The sequence below is a fragment of the Neovison vison genome, chromosome 12, assembly GCF_020171115.1.
Source record: "Neovison vison isolate M4711 chromosome 12, ASM_NN_V1, whole genome shotgun sequence".
Classification (NCBI taxonomy): Eukaryota; Metazoa; Chordata; class Mammalia; order Carnivora; family Mustelidae; genus Neogale; species Neogale vison.
In genome coordinates, this window is record NC_058102.1 from 74,103,518 (window position 1) to 74,127,653 (window position 24,136).

The 24,136-nt window shown below is 41.3% G+C and overlaps 1 protein-coding gene across 3 annotated transcripts in view; it reads left to right on the forward strand.

Moving 5' to 3' along the window:
• Window positions 1–4,124: 4,124 nt before the first annotated feature.
• The window catches only part of FGD4 (FYVE, RhoGEF and PH domain containing 4), a 202,084-nt gene continuing 182,072 nt past the window's right edge, over window positions 4,125–24,136 (forward strand). The window contains exon 1 of one of the 3 annotated variants that reach the window (XM_044228923.1): window positions 4,125–4,418. In XM_044228923.1, the coding sequence (XP_044084858.1) occupies window positions 4,253–4,418 (166 nt within the window). In that variant the 5' untranslated portion in view covers window positions 4,125–4,252. Of the gene's footprint in view, window positions 4,419–23,598; window positions 23,626–24,136 lie in introns of those variants that run through there. The other 2 variants (XM_044228924.1, XM_044228929.1) reach the window with 2 other exon arrangements.

Consider the following 24,136-nt stretch of genomic DNA (forward strand, 5'->3'; position numbering starts at 1 on the left):
AAATCAACAGGACAAACACAATTTATTAAATAAGATATGAGGCTTTTGTTACTCCATATGCACTTTTTGTATTTTGTTATGTATTTTGTAACTCTATGGTACATTTTCTAACTCTATATACTCTGCCACTAATTCACTCTTGATCAGTCCTGAATATTTCAGCTCTTCAAGGCCAAACTTGTATCATGGACAGGTTCAGGTGACGCCTCAAATTTGTGCAAATCTTCTAAGAGGTGTGTATATATTTTTCCTTGCACAAGTCACTAATACATGCAATACCTGGTAAAAATGCAGAAGTAGGAACTAAATTAACATGGACATTAATTAACTTTAAATAATACATGTGAAATTATATATCTATGACTATAATTTCTAACGTGTCATTTTATATATATGGTTTCATATATATGAAACTATTGAAATTTCAACTTGCATCAGCTTGACATACTGTTTACTAAGTTCCTATTAAAATAAATGCATCATCTTCTTCAAGTAGGTTTTTATAAAATTATCTCCTGTAAATGCTACTACATAAAGGCAGCATGGCTCATGTTCATGGCTTTTAGTCACCTTTATTACTTTAATGGCATTTATATAAATTTCTACCCAGTGATAGCATCAAAGTGAATAACTAATAAATTTATAATTTATTTACTGAGGAATAACAATTTAATATTAAAATGAGAGAACTTTTATCTTTCTCTCGTGAGATAAAAATAAGAATAACTTTGTTACAAAGTGTTGATTTCCCTTAGATTCCAGTTTTGGAAATGATGTCTTATTAATAGTTGAAGCAGCTTACTGATTCCTAATTTTTCTCCTGAATATTCTTTTTTTGGTTTTATCTTGCTTATTAGGGACTAGATCAGTTGGAGACTGGTTAGGTTGTTAAAATTAAATTGAATGTTTGTTTAAAACATTTAAACTAGAATGAAGAGACATATGCCAAACTACATGTGATGTTTGCTACATTGGGAAGTCTAAAGATAAAATTTAAGGAACATGAATTAGTCTATAGTCTTCCTGTGCATTTTTCTATTCTGACCCTATATGTTAATTCCTAGGAAAGAGTTGATTCTGAGCTGCCACCTCCTCTCCATACTGTGACTCCACCATAGTGTGGGGTTCCAAGTTCCTCCAACGGTCCTTCTGCATTCCAGCAGACAGTCAGAGAAGAGGACTAGCACATCTCCTGGTAGGGGTGCAGAAGCCAGGCCTGAGGTGACACATACCACTTCTGTCCACAAAATTCTGAAGACTGTAGTGACATGGCTCCACCTAAGTGCAAGGGAAGTGTGTGTCCAAATGAAAATGATGTGGGATTTGGTTAGCGTTCAGCGCTGTCTCAGTCACAGAGAGCTGTCGTGCATAGACACCTGTGAAATACGCACATCTCAGGCTGCCTGGGTGGCTCAGGCCGTTAAATGCCCAAGCCAGGCTCCCTGCTCAGCAAGGATACTGCTTCTTCCTCTCCCTGCCCCCAGCTCTTGCTCTCTCTCAGATAAATACAATTTTTAAAGAAGAAACAAACAAACAAACAGAAACCTGCACATATCTGTGTCAGTATCCAGCAGAGCTCTCATTCAATATGTGTTAATTAGTGGTAAAGTTTCTATTAGATATATAGATGAATAAAACAGTATATGAAGACTATATGTACAAGGTGATACTCAATATTTTGTTCTACTCTAACCTAAGATAACTTGAGATCAAATGGAGTCGTTTGACCCATTCACCTAGTGTTTCAAAACACAGCCATCAAATGCAAAGTCTGTTAGAAATTGTTGCAGAAAATTGTAAGCAGCAGTAATATTGATAGAAGTAATGTCAGATGATATACATATATTTTTAAAGATGGTATTTATTTATTTGTCAGAGAGAGAGTGTGTGTGCACAAGCAGGAGGAGCAGCAGGCAGAGGGAAAGGAAGAGGCAGGCTTTTCTGCTGAGCAAGGAGCCCAATGTGGGACTCCATCCCAGGACCTGGGGTCATGACCTGAGCCAAAGGCAGATGCCTAACTGACCGAGACACCCAGTGCCCCCAGATGGTGTATATATATTATAAACATTCCATCTGAAAATAAAGACATCCTCTGGTATATTACTAGGCAACTATGAACAACTTTGAATCAAAAAAGAGATAGAAATATGTATACATAACTCAAAATATCCAAATGAGGAAGCATAGAACTCTTGCTACAAACACTTGTGGTAAGACACCTTTTTGCCCGAAACAGGTATGTTTACTGCAGTTCTCTACAGAAAGAATGAGCTTTTTACAGAGAAAGTATTTCTGTGTGTGTATGTGTGCATATGTGTGTGTGTGTGAGGGGGGTGATTTTATCAGTAACCAGTTCTCTAAAAAATGTTGCAGGGGCGCCTGGGTGATTCTCTTGGTTAAATGTCCAACTCTTGATTTGGGGCCAGGTCATGATCTCAGGGTCCTGGGATTGAGCCCCACATCAGTGTCCCTGCTCCCTGCTCAGTGGGAAGTCTGCTTTTCTCCCTCCACATCCCTCCAAAATAAATAAATAAATCTAAAAAAAAAAAAAAAAGATTGACAGCATCTGCCCACTTAAAAAATAGGTTATTTCAAGGTTACTCCATAGGTGGCTAGTATGGTAGTATTGATTGCAATACCACTTTTTTATAGAACCAAATACATTAAGTTATAAATTTTTCAATTATGGTGAACTCATGGTAATTGTAGTAAAACTTATTTCAATATTAACTTGTCTTTGAAACTACTTGTTTAAATTATTTCCAGTACTATATATAGCACAGTAGATAACACTGCAATTACACTGAAAGTGAAACAATGTTTAAGGGCAATGTAGTGATATGCATAATAAATCCAAAGGGAGCAAAACCTCCTTTCAACAAGGTCTGAAAGGATGCATTAAAAATTAGGGGGTATTTCCTTCTCCTCAGTGGTGTGTCTATTGAAGTATCAGCCAAGTAGACTGAGACAGTTGAATTGCCCTCCTCAAAGGTTACTTCAGGAGGACTGGATTAAGGGCTAACCTCAGTTTGCTAGAGGAGATGTTACCTGGGTGAAGGACCATTTGAATAAATATGGAGTGGTTTCTCAGGTGAAAGTGATGGCTGGGGAACTTGATCTGCTTGAGTTGGAACGCTGGAGTTCTTGGAATGTCCTTTCCCCTCCTATCTCTGTGATTTTGGAACACAATCCCTTCATTATTAGAGTCGCGAATTTTTAAGTGCACATAAACCAATTTAACATGTATTTTCTTCAATTTGCTGTTTAGCTAGTGTTAAAACAACAAATTAAATGGACTCTAACGTGATTACTAATACAGTCCTAAAAGTGTTCATGGTGATGGAGGGTTCTGATGCCCTTCTGGAAATCTGTGGATTGTTAGCGCCACCTTTCTCTTTTACTTCCACACATCCCTCATCATCTCTAGTCTGTGCTTCTGGTAAGATAATTTGATTCGGTGAGACAAGGACAGACATTGATGCAGAAACTCGAGTAGGGATTCTAGGTGTGCAGCGACTCACTGTAGGTTCCGCGCTTTGGTTTCCGTATCTGAAATACTTAATTCACTGGGTATCTCTAGGACATAAATAAGATTATTTTCAAGCGCCGGGCACAGCGGCGTGAGACCGCAGGTAAGCGCGGCTGACCTTTTGAGCACCCAGGTGTGTGCCGCAGGTGCGCGCCTCTCGGCCAATGGGCGTGCCCGCTACGCGCCGGGCGGGACGGGGGCGGAGCCGTCCGGTGAAAACCGGCTCCCGAGCCGCGCCCTGGGCGCTTCCAGCAGCACTGCGAGTCCTTGGCTGCTTGCCCCGCTGGAGGCGGAGGCGGCGGCGGCGGCGGCGGCGGCGGCGGCGCGAACTGCCAGTACTCTGCGCGCTCTGCGCTCCGCCCTCGGGGCTTGCGGGCCGTCCGCTCGCAGGGAGGAGGGTGGACGCAGCCCGGCCGGCCGCTGCAGCGGCGTCAGGTGAGTGCGGGCTCCGCAGAGACCGAGGCGTTGCGGCAGCGCCAGGAGTCCGAGCCAAATTCTCAGCGCGGCCCAGTGCGTCCCGGGAAGAAGGGGACGGCGGGGCACTCGCCGAGGGGACGCCGGCGCCGAGCAGCCCGCAGTCGCCCCTCTTGAGTCGGACCGAGCGTGGCACGCAGGCGACGCCCCCCGGGGTCCGGTCACCCCGAAGGAGCCAGCCGGTCGAGCGCACATTTGCTGACGGACGAGCGTGATAGAGAGGCGGGAGCTGCGAGCGAACCCGGCGCGATGAGCGGCGAGGGCGGCTACAACTTCAGGCGGACGGCTATACGGCGGAAGCCCGGTCCCTTCTACCTGCCGCTGGGGACCCCTCAGCCCTGGAGACCCTCGGGGACGCACTGGGGACGGCCCGAGACGGACGCCTTCAGGAGCCAGGCACCTGCGGACTGCCCAGGTGAGTGCCCCGCGGGGCAGGGGCGGGCGGGGGCGTTGCCGCCGGAGAAAGCCGCGCCGAGCGCCCTGCAGGTGCGTCCAGTCTCCTTGCTGCTAAGGAAGCCCAGTGGGGGGAGCTTCCCAGACGCCTGAGCCGGGCCGTCCACCCCTTACCGATTGTGTCCCTTTCCCCCAAAGATTGTGTCCCTTCCCCCAAAGGACCTTGGGCAGGAACCCGCGGGGGGCTGAGCTTGCCCTGGAGGTCCCTTATCAGGGAATTCCGGGCTAAAGGTATTATTTTAAAAGTTTGGCTACGAAGTAATAAAGCCCATTCTTTTGAGACACTGAAGTTTAAGTTTCTTAGTTAAATTCGGCAGACCTCGTGAAGGACTAGTACAACACATGTAGCCTAGTTGTACTAGGCTGATGTTCCCCTTAGTCCGCTCGCGTACCTGTTAGTAACCTCGGACCAGCTATCCTGAGTGCTCCGGTTTTCGCTTTTGCAGAATACCCTTGACTCCCACCTTACGTGTGAAAGGCGGCGTCTCTCATAAGGAAACAGGTTCCTAGTACAAGAAATGGAACTATTATTGCTCTTTTCCTATAGATAAATTCAGCTGTCAGTAATGCGGTATTTTGAGTAGTGAATTCTCGTCGAATCTTAGAATTGGAAGAAATTCTAAAGATCTGTTCAAGCCCACGGCATTTCGGAGGGGAGCTTGAAACTATGTGGAACGCTAGGGGTTTTTTCTTGATTTGTTAAACTGTTCTTTAATCCCCTCCCCTTTTTTTGTGCTCCTATCATACTATAGCTAGAAAAGTTTTGTATGTAGACCAGTTATGAGACAAAACCCTCATTCACGCAGCAGAAACGCAAATACTTTTATTCACTTTCATTTTATTTTGATTATGCAAATGTGTCATGATTATTTAAATGTGATAGCTGTTGGAGTTTTAAAATTTCTCTAATCCTTGTCCTGAAGTTGTAGTTAGTAGTCATAGGGTAGAAAAACATGATGGATGATTTACAAATTTAAAGCCACATTAGATAAGGGCAGAAATAGTGATATGAGAAAATAATGCAACCAAGTAACTGAATTACAGTTTGTTACCTCTCAATTTCCTCTTCTGTAAAATGAGGACAGTGAAATCATCTCTTCTAGATTTACGTGTGATTCACTCTAAAATGAATGGAAGAGTGAAAAGAGTGAATATGTTTCTTAGTGAATATGTTTTGCTTTGTTTTGAAGTTATTTACACATTTTTTTTTTTTTAATGTGATCTCTACTTCCAACACGGGGCTCGAACTCATGAAGCCAGTGTCAAGACTCTCATGTTCCTCTGACTGAGTCAGCCAGGTGCCATGAGTTACCAATTTCTTAATCCCTGACTGTTTTCAGTTTTGAGGGCAATAGGATTCAAGTTCTTTACATCATGATTTTATTTAAAATTACATTACGTTCAGTTTCCAAACTGAATAGGTGAGCAAAAGATGAAGTGACTTAAAAGTAGGAATGAAAGGAGTTGTCTCAGGCTATATATAATCTTCTATAAAGTACCTTTGCTTATAGAAGAAACAGTCCTTTTTTTACTTCAGAGAAAATCCCAGAACACTTTTTTTTTTTTGAAAGATTTATTTATTTTAGAGCGTGAGTGAGTGCACATGCAGGGGGCAGGGCGGTGGGGGGGCAGTGAAGGAGAGGGAGAGGAAGAGAGAGTCTTACCCACCTCCACACAGAGCAGAGGTTTGATCTCAGAACTCTGATATCAGGACCTGAACTGAAACCAAGAGTTGGTCACTTAACTGACTGCCACCCAAGTGCCCCCACAGCACTTTTTTTCTTTTTCTTTTTGAATTTTTAAAAACTATATTTCTTTTACAGAGAGAGCAAGTGGGGGATGGATGAGAGAGGAGACTCTCAAGCAGAGTCCCCACTGAGTGGGGACACTGCCTTGGACTGGATTTGATGACCCTGAGATCATGACCTGAGCTGAAACCAAGAGTTAAGACACTCAACTGACTGAGTCACTCAGACACCCTTTTTGTTCTTTTTAAAATGGTAGGTAGGGTCATCGTAGGGAGTCAAGGTGCAACTCTTTTTTTTTTTTTAAATTTATTTACTTGACAGAGTTCACAAGTAGACGGAGAGGCAGGCAGAGAGAGAGGAGGAAGCAGGCTCCCTGCGGAGCAGAGAGCCCGATGTGGGGCTCGATCCCAGGACCCTGGGATCATGACCAGAGCCAAAGGCAGAGGCTTTAACCCACTGAGCCACCCAGGCGCCCCCGAGGTGCAACTCTTGATATCCCCATTAGAAGTTCAGACCCCATGCTGGGTGTAGGGATTACTTAAAAATAAAATCTTTAAAATAGGGGCGCCTGAGTGGCTCAGTGGGTTAAAGCCTCTGCCTTTGGCTCAGGACATGATCCCAGGGTCCTGGGATCAAGCCTTGCATCAGGTGCTCTGCTCAGCGGGGAGCCTGCTTCCCTCTCTCTCTGTCTCTGCCTGCCTCTCTGCTTACTTGTGATCGCTGTCTGTCAAATAAATAAAATCTTTTTTAAAAAGTCTTTAAAATAAAATGATATGTAGAGTGTAGCAATAACTTTTCTAGCCTGTTACATTGTCTTAATATTGTTTACACAAACTCAAAGTTCTTGCTGCTCTTAGTTTCAGGGTTGAAAAGTGAAAATGACTTAATCTTCCAAGGTAAGATTGTTCCTCTTTACCAGGATATATAAACTATAGTATCTATTGGAGAATGATCCAGGGTTCTGACAGGAAGTCTTAACCTATTGAGTGGCCACACCCTATTTAACTGGGTAGTGTAAAAACATTTTAGAAAGCGCTTCCTTCTTTGAATCAAATCTGCCTCCCTATTCAGTCTCCTCCAACCATTATTTTATAAGATCCTCTCCAAATCAAAAACTAAACCAGGTTTAAATCTGCAAGGAGTGCCAGTTTCACTGCAGCACTTAGAAAAATATTTATATATGAAACCACAGCATTTAGACCCATTACATACAGAGTGGATGTTACTCATAATTGTTACTTTCCCTCTTAAAGAAGGAACAAAAACTTGAGAGGTCAAGAGCTTAACAGAAAATTCAGTTTCATGGTATTGTTTTATATCTATGATTGTGAAAACCACTAACTTTAGAGTTTTGTGATTTTTTCCCAGGAGAAAAGAGAAAGTCTACCAACTGCATATGCTGTATATACCTGGCTATAAATTTCCTCATCTAGGTGAAGCAGAGAGTTGAGGTGATTAAGATCTAGGCTTTGGGGTCATATAGCATCCAAGTCCTAGTTGTGTGAATTGGACCAAGCCTCTTAATTTCTCACTTTCTTCATTTATAAAATGGAGAAAACAGTACTTTAAAAGATAATAGAAATAAATGGCACAAAGCAAACATTCCAGGTAGTATCATAACAAGGAATCTTTATTCTCTGTGTCTCAAAGAATCTGGCACTAGGATACTCTAAAAATACTTGTTGAATGAATGAATACCCTCCCCCTATAATGTTTATAATAATGATTTATTGAGTGTGTTTTCTGTATGAAAGACTATGTGATACACACATGTATATGTATATGAATTTATTTTATAACAGTCCTAATAGGTAGCACAAGTATGCCCATTTTACAACTGAAAAAAATGGAAGCACAAAGAGTTTTACTAACTTGCTTGGAGTCCTAAAACTGGTACTTGTTTTATTAGGATTCAAATTCAAGTGTGCTTAGAGTCAAAGGTGATGGTCCTATACATAAAACATGAATCATGTAATTCCATTACGGGAAAAAAAAATCCATAAATTTAAACGGTTACTTGTATACACATAAAGTAAGATGAAAATTTTCTGTTGTGCTTCCCCCCAACCCCATACTCTGAATACTGGTTGCCCTTGATGATGGGGACGAGTTGATCTAGTCAGTTCTTTGTTTTGTGTTTTTTTCTGCTATCATTCAAGGCAGCTTATTTCCAGAATTCTGTAGTTTTATGGGAATCCTGAAGGCCTTTATTGAAGATGACTTCCTGTAGAAAATATTTGTTTTTACTTGCAACCTAATACTACTTCTATTAGGCAGGCATTTCATGACTTGAAGATAGTGTAAATTTGAGTTCAGGCTTGCTCAGGGGAGATCAGCATCATTATCATCATTAATTTTTCCACTTGGTGTAGGGGCAGACTTTATCGTCAGTTTGCTGTGATGGCAAATTTTTCCTAGGCCACCTTTTTATTCAGGTGTAGCTCTTTCAGTGTGGAACACTGGTGTCCGGTTTGAGGTTCAGTCCTTTCCCATTTCACAAGGTCAAGGCCAGTCTCCCCTTCTCCTGCAAGCCTCTCAGTTCTTGGGCTTTAGGTTCTTGGGAATGGTATTGCCCCCAGGGTAGCACGGGCTTACAAATTAGTTTGCCATTCAGGTTTAGATTTACTGTTCTTTTTCTTTTTTTTCCCTCTTGTCCTTGGAAACCTCCTTTCTTATAATCTCAACAATAAAACTACATTTCAAAGCATAACTGTTGTAATGTATTCATCATCTGGGTACTTTGTGGCCATAGATGTTTCACATTGTATGATGTGCTAGCTTTACATAAGTAGAGTTTCTTTTTCTAGTTCTCACCATGGCTGGAGTACTTGGATTTTCAACACTTAACTCCAATATCCTGAGTGCTTTTAGAGAAATAATGTCACCACTGTTGGGGGGAGGAGGGATGGAGATTTGGGATCCCGGGATGAGCACTTACTGTGTATTGAACTCTGTCTCTGAGTCAGGACCATGTGTGTTTTACTTCCACTACTTATTCTTTTTTTTTTTTTTTTTTTAAATTTTATTTATTTATTTGACAGACAGAGATCACAGGCAGGCAGAAAGGCAGGCACAGAGAGTGGAAGGAAAGCAGGTTCCCCGCTGAGCAGAGAGCCCGATGTGGGGCTCAATCCCAGGACCCTGGGATCATGACCTGAGCCGAAGGCAGAGGCTTTAACCCACTGAGCCACCCAGGCGCCCCCCACTACTTATTCTTATGACAATCCTATAAGATAGGCTATATTATCCTTTTAGAGAAAAAGACCAAGTTTCAGAAAGTCTTAATTTGTTGCTGTACAAATGGCCTAATCTTCAGGGGCAAGATTTGAACCAGTTCTCTCTAGCATCAGTGCTCACATGCTTGACACACTAGTTTTGAAGGTTTCCCAGGGCTTTGAGAGGCAAAGTGCAATGCAACAATGATGTGTTATGTATTTAGGGCTAAGATTATTTGTGACGTTAATGAATATAATGATCTGAGCAAATAATTTATCTGAGGATTTAGAGTAAAATAGCAGTGTCCATCAATATTGTTTATGTTTCTTGGAAGCTGCTTAAAGATGGACTTTGAAATAAGAAAGTCCTTCAGAGGGGCAGGAACCAGGAAGCGTTTTCTTACTTGGATTTCCTTCCAAGAGCGGTTAGTCGTCTCTTAAGGAACAGCTCTGCCAACTTGTGAACCTGAGGACATTCAGAGACTTATTCCACATTTACTTATTTGCTTGCATTCTTCCTCTGCTGATGGTTCATAGATCCAACTGGTGACAGAAGAGGATGTGGGACTTTTGGGGAATGGAATTAAGGGTCTGCCCAAAGCCCTGGACTAATGGGGCACTGGATTCCTTCCTTGTTATAGTCAAGGTTGTACTGAAGTTCTTCTGTACATGCATCTGCTGAAAAGTTGCTTGAAAAAGGAGTCAAACATGATGCATTTAATTTTGTGAGTATAGTGTGAGATTCACTCCGTTTGGACAGAAGCTCATGAACCTGTACTTTTTAAAAAGTACATCAGATAATTCTCATCATCTGTTTGATTTCCAAATGTTCTCCTGATGGCTGCATCAGAGTTACTTGGAGTGCTAATTAGAAATTCCCAGCCGCACCCTAGGTATAATGAGTCAGAATCTCCAGGGGTAGGGTGAGAAAAGCCGTGTTTTTAACAAGTGCCCCAGATGATTCTGATGTGTAACCAGCTTAATGAACTACTGTGCATTCCCAAACATGGGCAAACCCTGCCTTCAGTCTTGGGCACAGGCAACCAAAATTTGCAGGTGCAAAGCAAAGAGTAATCTAGATGGCTTCTCAACTAGCACATCATCTGGGCCCTCTGTAACTTTTGGCAAATTTTCTGCCCCTAACTGGCTGATTTTTTTTTTCTTTTTTTAAGACTTTATTTATTTATTTGACAGACAAAGATCACAAGTAGGCAGAGAGGCAGGCAGAGACAGAGAGAAGGAAGCAGATTCTCTGCGGGGCTCAATCCCAGGATGCTGGGATCATGACCTGAGCCGGAGGCAGAGGCTGTAACCCACTGAGCCACCCAGGCGCCCCTAACTGGTTGATTCTTAATTGCATTTTTTTATATCTGTTACAGGTCTTTTCTACTTTGTCTTATTTCTCAGCCCCATCCTGTTCCTCTTGAAGGAGACTTTAATTTATGCAGATGTACAATTTATATCTGACTGGATTATCTGATATGAACCCACGTACCTTCCTTTCACTTCAGACTTGGCTTCTTTGTACTTGATAGCTGACCTCTTTCTCTGGTGGACAGATCTGGTCCTCAGCCACATTTCTCCTTTTTTACCTTCCCTGGGCTGCATGCCTCTTTACTATCCCGTCCCAGGCTTGTCTCTCACCCCCTCTTTTCCCTCCAGATGAGGTCTGCTTACTTACACTTTATACTTGGAAGTTCTTTGGAGCTATGACCCAACAGCTTTCTCCCTTAAACTACTCTGTACTTCCCTTGTTGCCTCCACTTCTTTCTTCATCCCGGTCACCCTGTCTTTCTCCCCACTTCCTCTTCTTTTTGGCTGGCTTCTCTTCCCAAGCTGGCATTGGTAGGTAGTCTAGGTCAGCTGTAGATTCCCAAGTATCCTCCTATAGGCTGTTTTTGGACCTTTTTCTTAATTTCTCTGTGGTGTTTGCTTCCTTTTTTTTTTTTTTTAATGTATTTATTTATTTGACAAAGAGGAAGAGGGGGAGGGAGAGAGCGCACAATGGCAGAGGGAGCGGCAGACTCCCTGTGCTGGAGCAGATGTGGGGCTTGATCCCGGGACTTCAGGATCATGAACTAAGCTGAAGGCAGGCACTGAACTGATTGAGCCATCCAGGTGTTCCATGTTTGCTTCCTTTGAAGGCACTTTTCTTGGTCTTGATTGTCATCTGAGTTTATTATTGCACCAGATCTCCAGGTTTCTTCCTCTGGCTAGTCCATTTTTCTTCTTGCCCCATTATTTCCTGCCACCTCTATTCTTTGGTGGTGTCATTCCCCACCCCCAACCCCGGGCTTCTCTAGCTTATCTATACTGCTCTGCGTTTTCAAGAACTGGCTTTTAATACATGTTAATGTGCTAAGGGTACCAAAGTGTGACTTCTTTTTCTGACAGCAGCACAGCCCCTCCTCCTAACTTTGCTTGGAGGTGTTACCAACCTTTAGGCTTCAAAGTTTATTTTAAATCTGCTTTTTTCTCTTGTCTATTTGCCACCCGGTCATCTGCCATTTCTTACCTTCATTTCTTGATGGTGACCTTTGTCTTATTTCAGACCAGCTTCTAACCAGTAGTGTTATTATCCACCTCACACAGTCCCATTAATTTTCTTAAATCTGGGTCTTGATCATAATCTTCACATTATCAGCCACCTTCTGTGGCTCCCGAACTGCCTGTTATTGATGTCTCTGTTCTAAAATGATCACCTTAGTGATTCTGGGTCAGACTTCACCAGGAACCTCTCAGTATGAAGATTGACCTTTTAAAATTCATGCAAATATTAACTCTTATTTGAACTTTGGAAGTTGGACTAGTCATACATTGATCGCACCTGAGAAATTGTGTGTGTGTTCAGGAATAAATTTGGCATGGTTTGAAGAGCATTGTCTAGAATTAGTTCTCTGTTCCTGGACTATAGTTGAAGGTGTGCACATCACAAACAAGTATTCTCGTGCCTGTAATCAATTTTGTATTGCCTCACTGATGCAGGAATGGAGTGGAGAAGACAAACCCAGCTGCCATTCCCCCTTATGCATACCCGTGCATTGAAACCAAACTCCGCTTCAGCATCTGCAGAAGCTAGGGAGCTGCCCCCATTCTGGGGAATGCATTGAGCCACCGGGCAGCCTTGCTGCAGACCAATCTGCCACCTGCTCTGCAAGGCTGGGCTGTTCTCTGGGACCTCTAACAGGATTTTGGGTTAGGCCACATGTTAATAGTAATCCTAAAAAGTGCAGTGACTTTAAGAAAAGGTTCTTTGTATTTTTAAAATGTATGCTAGTGAGTGTATTTAGGAGTGGAAAGTCCCAAATAAATAAGATGCCCTAACTGAAGGATACAGAGGGATCATGCTTATAGTTTCACATACAATGCAAAATGGTGTATGTGAGTTTATCAAATTATAGCCAAATTCAGTTAAAAATGCATTTAATTTTCCTATCAAGGATTTTTGTAAACAAAGTCATCTTCATTTTCCCTGTAAAAAGTTGAGTAACCTATACCTTTTTTTCCCCTAAATTATGCTACATAACAGTATCATATTGACAAAATACCATACTGATAAATGGTATCGGGAGTCCAAAGCTGAATGAGACAGATGCCGTGACCTTTAGTGATTTCCATCCTAGAAGGAGGAATATGATCTATAATAAACACCAGGGTGTACATTAGTATTGTTTATAAGAGCAATAATTAGTGTGCTTGTAGTTCAGGGGAAGGAAATCTATACCAGGTTGGAAAAACGATTTCATCTCCAAGTTCTATTCAGAGCCCTATGCCAATTACCTTCATCTATATCTCTGTTCTCTTTTCAGATCCCTGTATCCTGCACTCCAGAGTTTGCCTCCTATAATCCCACTAAAGCTAGGGATTCCTCAGTCCTTCAACAGATATTTCAGTGTTTACTATGGATCAGGCATTGTGGCAGGGTCTAGAAATCAAGGTGAGAAGAATCCATGATAAGAGCTGAGTGTGGGCTTTGGAGTTAGACTGGCTGGTTTTGAATCCTCCTCTAGTAATTAACTGGCTGATTTGGATCTCTTTTTGGCTCTGTTCTCTCATCTATAAAATGGGAATATTAATATTACCGCATCATAGAAATTTTGGCAGGATAAAAATTGATATTCTTAAAGGGCTTAGAACAGTGCTTAGGAAGTGTTCAGGTAAGTTTCAGTATTTTTGTTGGGATGAACACAAGTGCTAGCTTCACAATCTGGCATTCTCTTCTCATTTTCTGTGTCTTTCTAGTCTACTGCTGTTTCACAAGATTGTGATTAGTTGCCTCCAGTCATCCCCACAGAGTGCGAGCTCCTCCCCAAGCAGCAGGCTATGCTGGGCACATGTCTTCCATCCTTTTACATCCCCTTCCTGCTCAGCCCCACCCAGCCCCTCGTGAAAGTGCCTCTCACTGCTGACCTCTGTCCTCGGTCTTTCCTCTTGTGCTGTCTTGAGTCCCACTTTGATGTCAGACTTCCCTAAAGCCTGGATTGTGTCACAAAACCATCTCCCTCTGCCTCTGTTTCCTAACATTCTGGCCTTCTCCTCTTTACCATGCTGCTTTTCTGGTGACACAGGTAGCTGCTGGGCATCTTGCAGGATCGATCCACAGATCTCCTGGTCAGGATATGAGGCCCTCCCTCCCTTAACTTTCCCTGACTATTTGTTGTCTGTGTTCCTAGAAGAAAATCTTCCTGCACTCACTCTTCCCAGCCAACTCAAGTTGCTGCACCTGCTGTCCAGTCCCTAACTTGTGTGGTCCATTGCCATCACTCCTTAGGGGCTTTTTGAAGTCCATTTGAGGACTCAATAAATATTACGTACACAGAAGAACCCCGAACTAGCTTTGCACATTTTGGTTCAGCATGAGAATTTTCTGGCAACATTGCCAGAAAATGGAATTAGGTTCCTTTGCTGATTGTGAGCTTCTTATTAATGAGGATGCTCAAGGAGGGGCTGGGGGACTGAGCTGCTGAGCTTAGAGGAGATATGCTGTCTCTCTGGCCTGTGCACCTTGTGCACAGACCCTTCTTGCCTCCGTGCTTGTCTGCTTTCCTTCTGAGTCTACACAGTTCCTGTGCTCCCATCAGCAACATGTTAGGGAAGGCATGGGAGTGGTGTACTTGGTCTTTGAGAATTCATGTACTAGGTGTCCTTTTTAGGTTACCCCTTGTGCTTCTTCAGGCATTCTTTCTGCTGTTGATATGTCTTGAGTAAGAGACCATTGGAGTTGGGAGGACCTGGGTGGTTACTGCACTGGAAGACCCCGAGTGCTTTGTTGTAGAAGTTTTGTTCTCTTCTAGCTTTGCCTCTCGTTTTCCATTTCTGCTGCCCTTCTTTCTTCCTTGCCCTGTTTTTTTTTTCTTCCTTGCCTGTTGGGTTTCTCTCTAGTAGGACCTGTCTTTTAAGGTCAAAACTCTTCCCTCCCCCTGCCCCAAAACTCTTAATAATCATTGTCTTTCTGCCCAGATCTAATAGGCTTGTCTTAAAAGCCATCTGAGTGGTAGGTGCTAGGTATGATCAGAAGCAAGGTTTTAGCTTCCAGCTCTTATAGCAAAAGATGGGACTGTGGAGCAGCTGATACCTGAAATAGCTCTATATTATTTTCCAGATCGTAGTGTGTTTCATCAGATCTAAAATGTATATTTTATCACATTTTAACATCTCTGAAATGGGATGCTTTCTGTTGATGGCATTAAAAAAAATTGTAAGATGGTGAAATGTAGATTGGCCTGAATTTTAAAACATAACTGCACAATATTTACTGCTTCTAAATACTAGTAAAGATTACAAAATATATTCCTGGATTATATAACTGAGAACATCGACTAACAGCTTTCCTCTTCCTCTCCTCTAAACCCAAAACATACTTTGCATTGTTATCTCTCTGTATCTCTAGCAACTTCTTCAGCCTCCTTAATTATAATTACTATAAGAGTCATAATAATAGCTACCATTTATCCAGCACTTTGTTGGTCAGACACTGTCTTAAGTACTTCATGTGCATAAACTCACTCATTACAAATAGAATCCATAATCCCCACTGTAGAAAAATGGAATCAGGGTGCCTGGGTGGCTGAGTGGGTTAATCCTCTGCCTTTGGCTTAGGTCATGATCTCAGGGTCCTGGGATCAAGCCCCACATAGGGCTGTCTGCTCAGCAGGGAGTCTGCTCCCCCCCACCCCCCCGCCTGCGTCTCTGCCTACTTGTGATCTCTCTTTCTCTCTGTCAAATAAATAAATAAAATCTTAAAAAAAAATAAGAAAAATGGAATCAGAAGCCCAGGCAGATTCAATAATTTGTTGAAGTTCATATGGCTGGGCGAGTCAGGATGTAAACTCATGCCCTTAACCCCTGGACTTTTCTCTCTCTCTCATTAATTTCTTATTGCCAGTTTTTAACATCTCTGAACCTAAAGATATTAGTTGTTGGTTTTGAATAATGGAGGAAATACATTTCCCTGATAATTTTGTCTACTTTATCCATAGTATTAAAAACAAAAGCAATGCTCTGTCCCACTGTAGCTAGCAAGGAAGGAAAAAAAAAAAGATATTTTCAAGAAGAAAGAGAAACCTATTCTTAAAAAAGATTCTGGAGATGGAAATGGAAACCAGAAATAGCTTCCTGGTCTTTGCTGTGCAACCTGACTCAGGAATACTCACCTAATTCAAGTCCTCTACTGCTTTCTTTCTAGGAGGTTTTGATTAGACTAGATCCTACCTTTAGCACAGTGATAGTGACCAATTGAACTTGGATGGTACATGAATGGTATTGATTTTCAAGAATCCTGTTATTTGTAGATGTGCTGTGAACAGGCAAAACTACTTTTCTCCTACCTAATTAAAAAATAGAACTATAGTTTATGGTTATATAATAGATCATATCTACTATACACGATATGTGTATATGTCTAATGTTAAATATATCAATATCATGAACCTACTGGTATTTGCCATTTTAATTTTTCAAAGAGAATTATGCATAGCTCCCTCTTCCCCACTCCTAACATCTTAGTGTAATAAAAAACTGGGTGTGAGTAGTCACACTCAGATGCCCGCTGCTGTGAAAGAACTAGGCAACTGACAAGGGTGCTAATTAGAGCCCCTCTGTAGTCCTTTTATAGAAAGTGGCAAACTCAGTCCACTGGTTATGAAAACAGTGAAAAGAAGGGAAGAGAAGGATTCAGGGGGAAGCAAGGAGGAAACTGCCAATGATGGCAATCATTGTTCTGAAGTCAGTGTGGTGCCCAGTATAAGCTCCTTTTCAGTGGAGAACTAATGCCTGTTTCCAAGTTTGGGAACTGAATGGCCAACTTGCATGTTTCTGTTAACCTGGGAGATTTGCTTTAACCACATGGTGGGCACTGGGGAGATAGAACAAAGAATTCGAAAATTAAGATACTGATCTAATCCCTACTTCTCTTCCTCATGGTCTTGACAGTAGCTCATTTCTATAAATCCAAGAAAATTATATTGGCAATTACATGTATCATTTCACTAAAAGCTCTTGTTTTAGAATATTCATCCCTATAGATCTTTTGTTAATTGTCCATTTCTGGCAGAGATTTCTGGGTCCTATTATTTATACTTTTCCATCTGGAAAAGGTCTCAAAGCCAGTTCCTTACAATTAGTTCCTACAAATGTTATAGCAGCTCCTTCAGAAAATAAGCTTTTTCATGGACTTTTAGAAAAGCTTAATAGTTTATATCTGCTTATTTTCTTTTATCCAAAAATACCTCTGCAAGAACAGATGAATAAATTATTCCTCTTTATTTTTTTTTCTTATAATATTTCCTCTTTGCTCATGTGTTAAGTGATACAACTTATCGTAGACCTGAAAGTCTTGACTAATAGGAAGTTTTGGCCACTTGAAACATCATTTTTTTTTTTAAAGATTTTATTTATTCACTTGACAGACAGAGATCACAACTAGGCAGAGAGGCAGGCAGAGAGAGAGGAGGAAGCAGGCTCCCCGCTGAGCAGAGAGCCCGATGCGGGACTCGATCCCAGGACCCTGGGATCATGACCTGAGCCGAAGGCAGAGGCTTTAACCCACTGAGCCACCCAGGCGCCCTGAAACATCATTTTTAATGTTAAAAAAGTATTGAATTCGTCGGTTTCATGTGTTTACTTACATTTGCCTTTTCACTGAGGACCCTCCCTGATCACCTGATTTAATGTTGGAAGTCTCGCTTCCACACTTCTCTCCTTGATCTTTTGTTCTCTATGATACTTGCCACTATCTGTTTTTTTAAGTTTTATTTTCTATCCCTGCCTCTCCTGCCCTAGTGCATATACTAAATTCCATGAGAGCAGAAGGTTTTTGTTTTTAAGATTTTACTTGTTTGAGTAGGAGAGAGAGGGAGGGGGAGAGAGAAAGAGGGAGAGCTCCTGCTTTAGCTGGGGGGAGAGGGAGAAGCAGGGTCCTCCCTGAGCCAGGAGCCCAACATGGGGCTGGATCATGGGATCATGACCTGAGCAGAAGGCAGAGCTTAACCAGATGAGCCACTCAGGCACCCCAAGAGCTGGAGGTTTTGTCTGTTGCACTCTTTTTTTCCAAAGGCAGGGTACAGTCAGGATCCCCGTTGTGGAGACTGCCCAGCCTAAGCCTGCAGACTTGGGAGACAGGGAGGTAGGAGGTGGGTGTGTGTGGCGTGAGAGAGGGGGTGCAAGGCCTAGGCCCTTCCCAGAGCACTGGTGGCTGCAGCAACCCAAACACTCTTGGCTGAGGTTTTAACAGGAACAGGTGGAGGTAGAGTGTGGGGTCAAACTGATTTTAAGAATAAGGTAGAGACAAGAGTTGGTGTGAGGCCTTCAGTTCATTAAGTTGAAACTATGGATTCTTAGAAGCTTTCTTCATCACCTCTTTTAGTAATTTGTTAAATCACTTTGACATAAGATGAAACTTTTTGTTAGTATAATGAGAGCAGTGACTATTGGTCTCGTTCCCTTCCTGTTTCTCCAGTACCTAGAAGAGTTTCTTGTTCACTGGGTTTTTGTGAAATTGAGCAAGAGTATAAAAATGTAGCACTCAACATAGGCTTTCAATATGTCAGCCCAATATTTAGAAATCTGGCTAATACACACGTTTTATCGCATCTTACCTTAATGGTTTTCTCTACTCGGTTTCTTTATTTTTCCAAAATAGAGTTCCTTTAAGTAAGTTTTTTTTGGTGCTGTTGAGAAGTAATTCAATTTAAAAGTGTATAACTTTTAAAAGTTTATTTGTTTGATATACAAAGTATCCTTTAATTATAGCTGTTGAAGTTATATCTCTGAATTGTTTCTTTGAGACAGAGTTGTATCTTTGAAAATCTCCCCTGGGTTAGGGTAGGATGTGAAGAAAGAATCCTTTGACAAGCGGAGGGATTAGCTATTTGATGATGTACATTTAATCTGAACTACAAAACAAGCTGAGCCTTTTCCCTTGGTTTTCTAAGGTTTCTCACAGGACCCAGGAAGGTTTCTCCTTCAGCTCTTATTTAATAGTACATTCTAAACTTTCCATCTACATTTATATAATGGAGGAAGACCTTAAACCACGCTAATTTGTTCTGTGTTAGCTTGCAGTAGATCTTCCTTAGCTACGAAAAAGTTAAGTTATCCTGTAACTAAAACAGTAACTGCAGGTGAGCAGTTAATCATTTGAATACAAAACTTTTTATAGCTGGAATATCTAAAATGGTTTTGTTCTCCTCCCCATAAATTTAATGCACATGAAAATAATTTTAAATTCATAGGCTAAATTCATTTCTTAGCTCCTTTATAATAGTCTGGCCTTTTCACAGAAGAAAGCTTTAATTATGCTGTCCACAGGAAGGTCACTTCCTTCATGTAAATTAGGATTTTTGTGTATCTGGGCCCACTCTGGTTTCTTTATAGGCATAATTAACTTAATTGCCTTCTCAGTTCTTCGTGCCAGGGGGCAGGGAACGGTTTTAAACTTCTGTAGATACTGACATTTAGAAAAGGATTAACTTATGAACAGAGTTGAGATTTATTCTAATGCAAAAATCTGTACAATGTGATGAGGCATCATCTGGTGTTTGGACGAAACTTTGTCTGTGCCCTGGATATAAAGTCAGTAGTGGACAGCAGTGGAGTAACAGACAGATTACAGAAAAATCCAATACCATGATGAATGAGAGAAATTTCTTTTCTGAGAGGAGTAGCTTCATTTCTTGAAAGTGGGGCAAACTGGTTAAGAGTTCTGGCTCAGTAATCATCCAGGTCTGGGTTCAAATCTTGCCTCTGCTACTTTACAGCCTGAGCAAGTTGTCTTACCTCCCTAGGGGTTTCTTTATAATTAGGATTATAATGAATAATGAAAATATTCATAAGGTTGTAAGGGGTTAAATGAATGGCAAGTTTGGTACATTTACATATTCAGTCCTCAATAAATGCTGGCTACTAATTATATACAGACTATATATGTGTGTGTATGGTGGTGTGTACATTTTTTTTAAAAAAGATTTTATTTATTTATTTGACAGAGATCACAAGTAGGCAGAGAGGCAGGCAGAGAGAGGGGGAAGGAGGCTCCCTGCCAAGCAGAGAGCCCTATACGGGACTCCTCCCAGGACCCTGGGATCATGACCCAAGCCGAAGGCAGAAGCTTTAACCCATTGAGCCACCCAGGTACCCCGGTGTGTGCATTTTAACTGGTAATTAGAATTGGACTGGGCTCTTTTGAAGACATCTGCTAAAACTAATGTAGCAAAACTTCTAGACAGATACCCACAGCATTTAAGTAGAACTAGCAGATTTCAAATTAGGAAGTGTTTTTATTAGCTCCTAAAAATCTTACAAATCTTACAAATCTTACAGTTATGCTTACAAAGTTTTTTAAAAAACATATATATTCTCCTTATTCCTTGAAATATCCTTTTGGATGTTTCACATTTGACCTGTGTCTTTTCATTTTCAGTACAAGTGAAATATCTTTTGTAGACCCACAATCTTACTATTGCACATAATTTCACTCATTTTACTCTCCCATCATCCTCTGTACACTCTGTATACCACTGATGTATTGTCACCATGAAAATTATTTTTCATAATGTTGCTCTCCAATGTTAGGGTTAGGAGTTGGCAGACAATGCTTACTTCCTTTCATTTTAGAAAACAGTACATTTACATTTGCATTATAAAAATGGCTTGGAAATACATAGCACCTGACAGCATTGTACCTCTATATGTCAGTCTTGAGATAACAGTAGTAACTATTAGGACACCATCCCACCTTGGAAAAGGAAGAAATATCTGCTCTGAAAATAATGTTGAAAGCTCTGCACTTAATTCATGTTAGCCTTCATGAGCAAATTCTTTAAGCATGGTTTTACTTTTCCCCACTGTTCACAGCAGATGAAAAGCCACAAATTAGGAGAGGCAAGAAAGTCGGTCTGCAAGAGAGTGACTACAGGTGTGTGCTTTTAGACAATACACCAGAAATTACCTGATAATCTGGCATAAAGAATAGAAAAAAATTAGATACCATCCAATGTTTCATTAACAGGTATTCACAACTATATCTTTCTCAATAAAAATGTTAAATAATGTCCAACATTGTAGAAGGCAATAGTATATAATTTCCTTAAAATTTCAACTGTAATAGTTTTCAGGTATACCTTCATGTACCAGACTAGGATTATAGTGTAACATAATAGAAATAACAATCTGGCTGTTAAATCATGACCAGGCTTCTTCTTTTTTTTCTTCCCTGTGGTTTCCATTGGCCTATCTCTTAGGTCTTTGTGAGAACAAAGCAAACAGTATAGGTAATGGGTTTTAAAATTCTCTTCAAATGCTAGTGGTTGGTAAACAGGATTTTCTTTATCAACCCCAGTTATGATGTTTAAGAGTACTGCCGATAAGGAGTTTAGTTGGGGCAGAATTTCTCATCTGCACTATTGGCATTCTGGGCTAGATAATTCTTCGTTGTAGAGGCTGTCCTGTGCATGGGAGGATGTGTAGTAGCATGCCAGCCTTTACTCACTACATGCACGTAGCTCCAGACATTGACAGAATTTCCACTAAGAGACAAAATTGCCCCAGCTTGAGAACCACTGGTTTATTGTAAGTGTATTTATATTAGGTATAAACTTAAAACCAAATGCATTGCTAACATTGTTTTAGCCATGCAAAAATATCCAATCACCATCATCTTTTTTTGGTAGTTCTGGGTACCTTCTGTTCTCACTTTTTTTGTTGAGTGACGAAAGAACTGCCTATATTTGGATATTTGTTTCCTACTTGTTTTATGTTGTCCCTATTGTGACTTTAAAGTACTGAAAAAGATGTCTATGACTCATAGAGGGGAGTATACATCATTGTTTTAGTTTCTCATTATGAAAGCTTCTAAACTTTTTGGTGGGGCATATAATTCTTAGTAGAATGCCAAGTGCTGGTTGAAGAGGAGAGTATTTGTAACTTGCCGATTTGTAGCTGGTGCCCTGGAATAGCTGATACCCTTAACACTGGTCTCTGGATATGCCGATCAGCACGGACACAGTGGGGCAGAGTGCCAGAGAATCTACCAGGGAGATGAATGTTGCCAGCCTTTGCTTCCTGCCAACTACAGAAGGTGTGGAAGGCTGTCTTTCTCATTTTTTTCTTCTTCCTCCTCATTCCATCAGGAGTCACATCATTTTTGTAGTGGCTTTACAGAAGCATGAATTGGACCAGGCGGGTGGGCAGGAGAGCCAGAGAAGGCTGGGGCAGTGGGGAATGCTTTGAAGGAGAGCTCTGAATAGGTCCAGGAGCAAGTGCAGAGTGTAAGAAGCACATGGGAGACCAGAGAAAGCTTTAAGAGCTGTTGCTGTGGAGTGGGCATTGTATTCCTTGTGCTTGAATGTCTTCTATATGCCAGGTGTTGCGCAAAGAGCTTTCTATGTGCAACTTTATGGAATTCTCCCTTCAATTTGCTGAGGTGAGCACTGTTCCACTCATATTATAGATCAGGATACCAAGGTCTTGGAGAAGTGACTGACTTGCTCTGAGTCTCACAGCTAGTGTATGGTAGAACCACGTAGGTAGGTATTTGTAAGGAGATTACATACATGGTCACTGTTGCTTTTTGGTAAGATAAATGTAAAATCACCCAGGCATGTCTCAAACCATTGTTTCTGCCTACTGCCATCTTTATAGATCTCTGGATCAGTACTTAGAGAATTACTTTTGGTGATATCCGTTCATGAGCTAGTAGTCCTCTGGTTTTGTGGAATGTTTTTACAGTAAATTCCTCTGCCCCTCCTACTTAAAGTTCACTGAACCATCAGCCCTAGGATCTGGTCATGGTGGCTTAGCTCTTTTCTGTCCCCAGCCATTCCTTAGCCAAAAGTTTTATCTTTAGAGCACCATTCTTGTTTGTAAATTTTCATGTTTCTCAGTGTTCTTGCTTTATGACTAAGAAAAGGGTCAGTCAAAAAAATCTGTTTTAGGAGAGTTGTAGTACTTGATGTAGGAAAGATGTTAGGGTTCCAAGCCAATAGCCAAGAAAGAATTCTTGAGACATCTTTGGTGCAAAAAGGGGGTTTTGTTAAAGCACAGGGACAGAGTGCCTGGGTGGCTCAGTCAGTTAAGCGGCTGCCTTCAGCTCAGGTCATGATCCCAGGGTCCCGGGATGGAGTCCCACATCCGTCAGGCTCCCTGCTCAGCGGAGAGTCTGCTTCTCCTTCTGCCCCTCCCCCTGCTCATGCTCTCTCTTGCACATATGCACTCTCTCCCTCACTCAAATAAATAAATAAAAATCTTAGAAAAAAAAAGAAGAAGAAAAAGCACAGGGACAGGTCCTGTGGGCAGAAAGTGCTGCACTGGGGTTGGGACCGGTGACATACATACTTTCAAGTTTGGAGGGGGTTAAGGATAACATAAGTCTCTAAGGAATTTTGGGAGCAAGATTTCCAGGACCTTGAGGGGGCTAGCTATTGTTGGGAAAAGATCATTTATTACTGTCTAATAAAACCTTAGTCATGAGACCCTTTAGATATATATCAGTAGGTCATATGCTTTGGGGATGACTGCCAACATATATTTTGGGGGATAGAGATAAAGGAAGTTTCCAAGGAATTTTTATATGTTAAAGACTTACAGGATCCTGGGGGTTGGGCTAAGATTGCCTTTTGCCCTTAGCAAAGTATTAATATTAACATCAAGGCAGCTGAGTTCCTAGAGGAATGTCACTCTGCCTGCTTCCAGGACTTGTCAGTAGTGGACTGTAAGTAGTAAGGAAATTTAATGTTTCTTTTGCATTTGTTTCCCACATCAGTAGGGGTAGTCATCAAAAAAAAATGAAAATGAACCATAGTCTTTTGCACTTGATTGTGATGACAGTTTTGAAGAAGGAGCGGTATTTGAAAGGGCTTAAAACCAAATCAAAGTAATACGTTGTGAGGTAGTGGTTTTTTTTTGTTTTTTTGTTGTTGTTTTTAGAAAATTGACAAGGTCTCTTTTTAAAAACCAGCTTTATTGAGATATAGTTAAAATACTATACACTTTACTCATTTAAAGTGAATCAGCTGACTTCTGAGGTGGAAAAACTTTGGATTATTTCAGTATAGTTCCGTAAAGCTCTGAATTAGGCAATGATTTCTGATAGGAGTCTCCGTTCTTCAGAAGTGCTTAATTATGGAAAAGTAGGAATAAGGCAAAGATCAAACAAAATGGGTGGCATTTCTTCAGAGATCAGTGGAAAGTTTTGGCAACCCTTAAGAAGACACTCTGTCCCA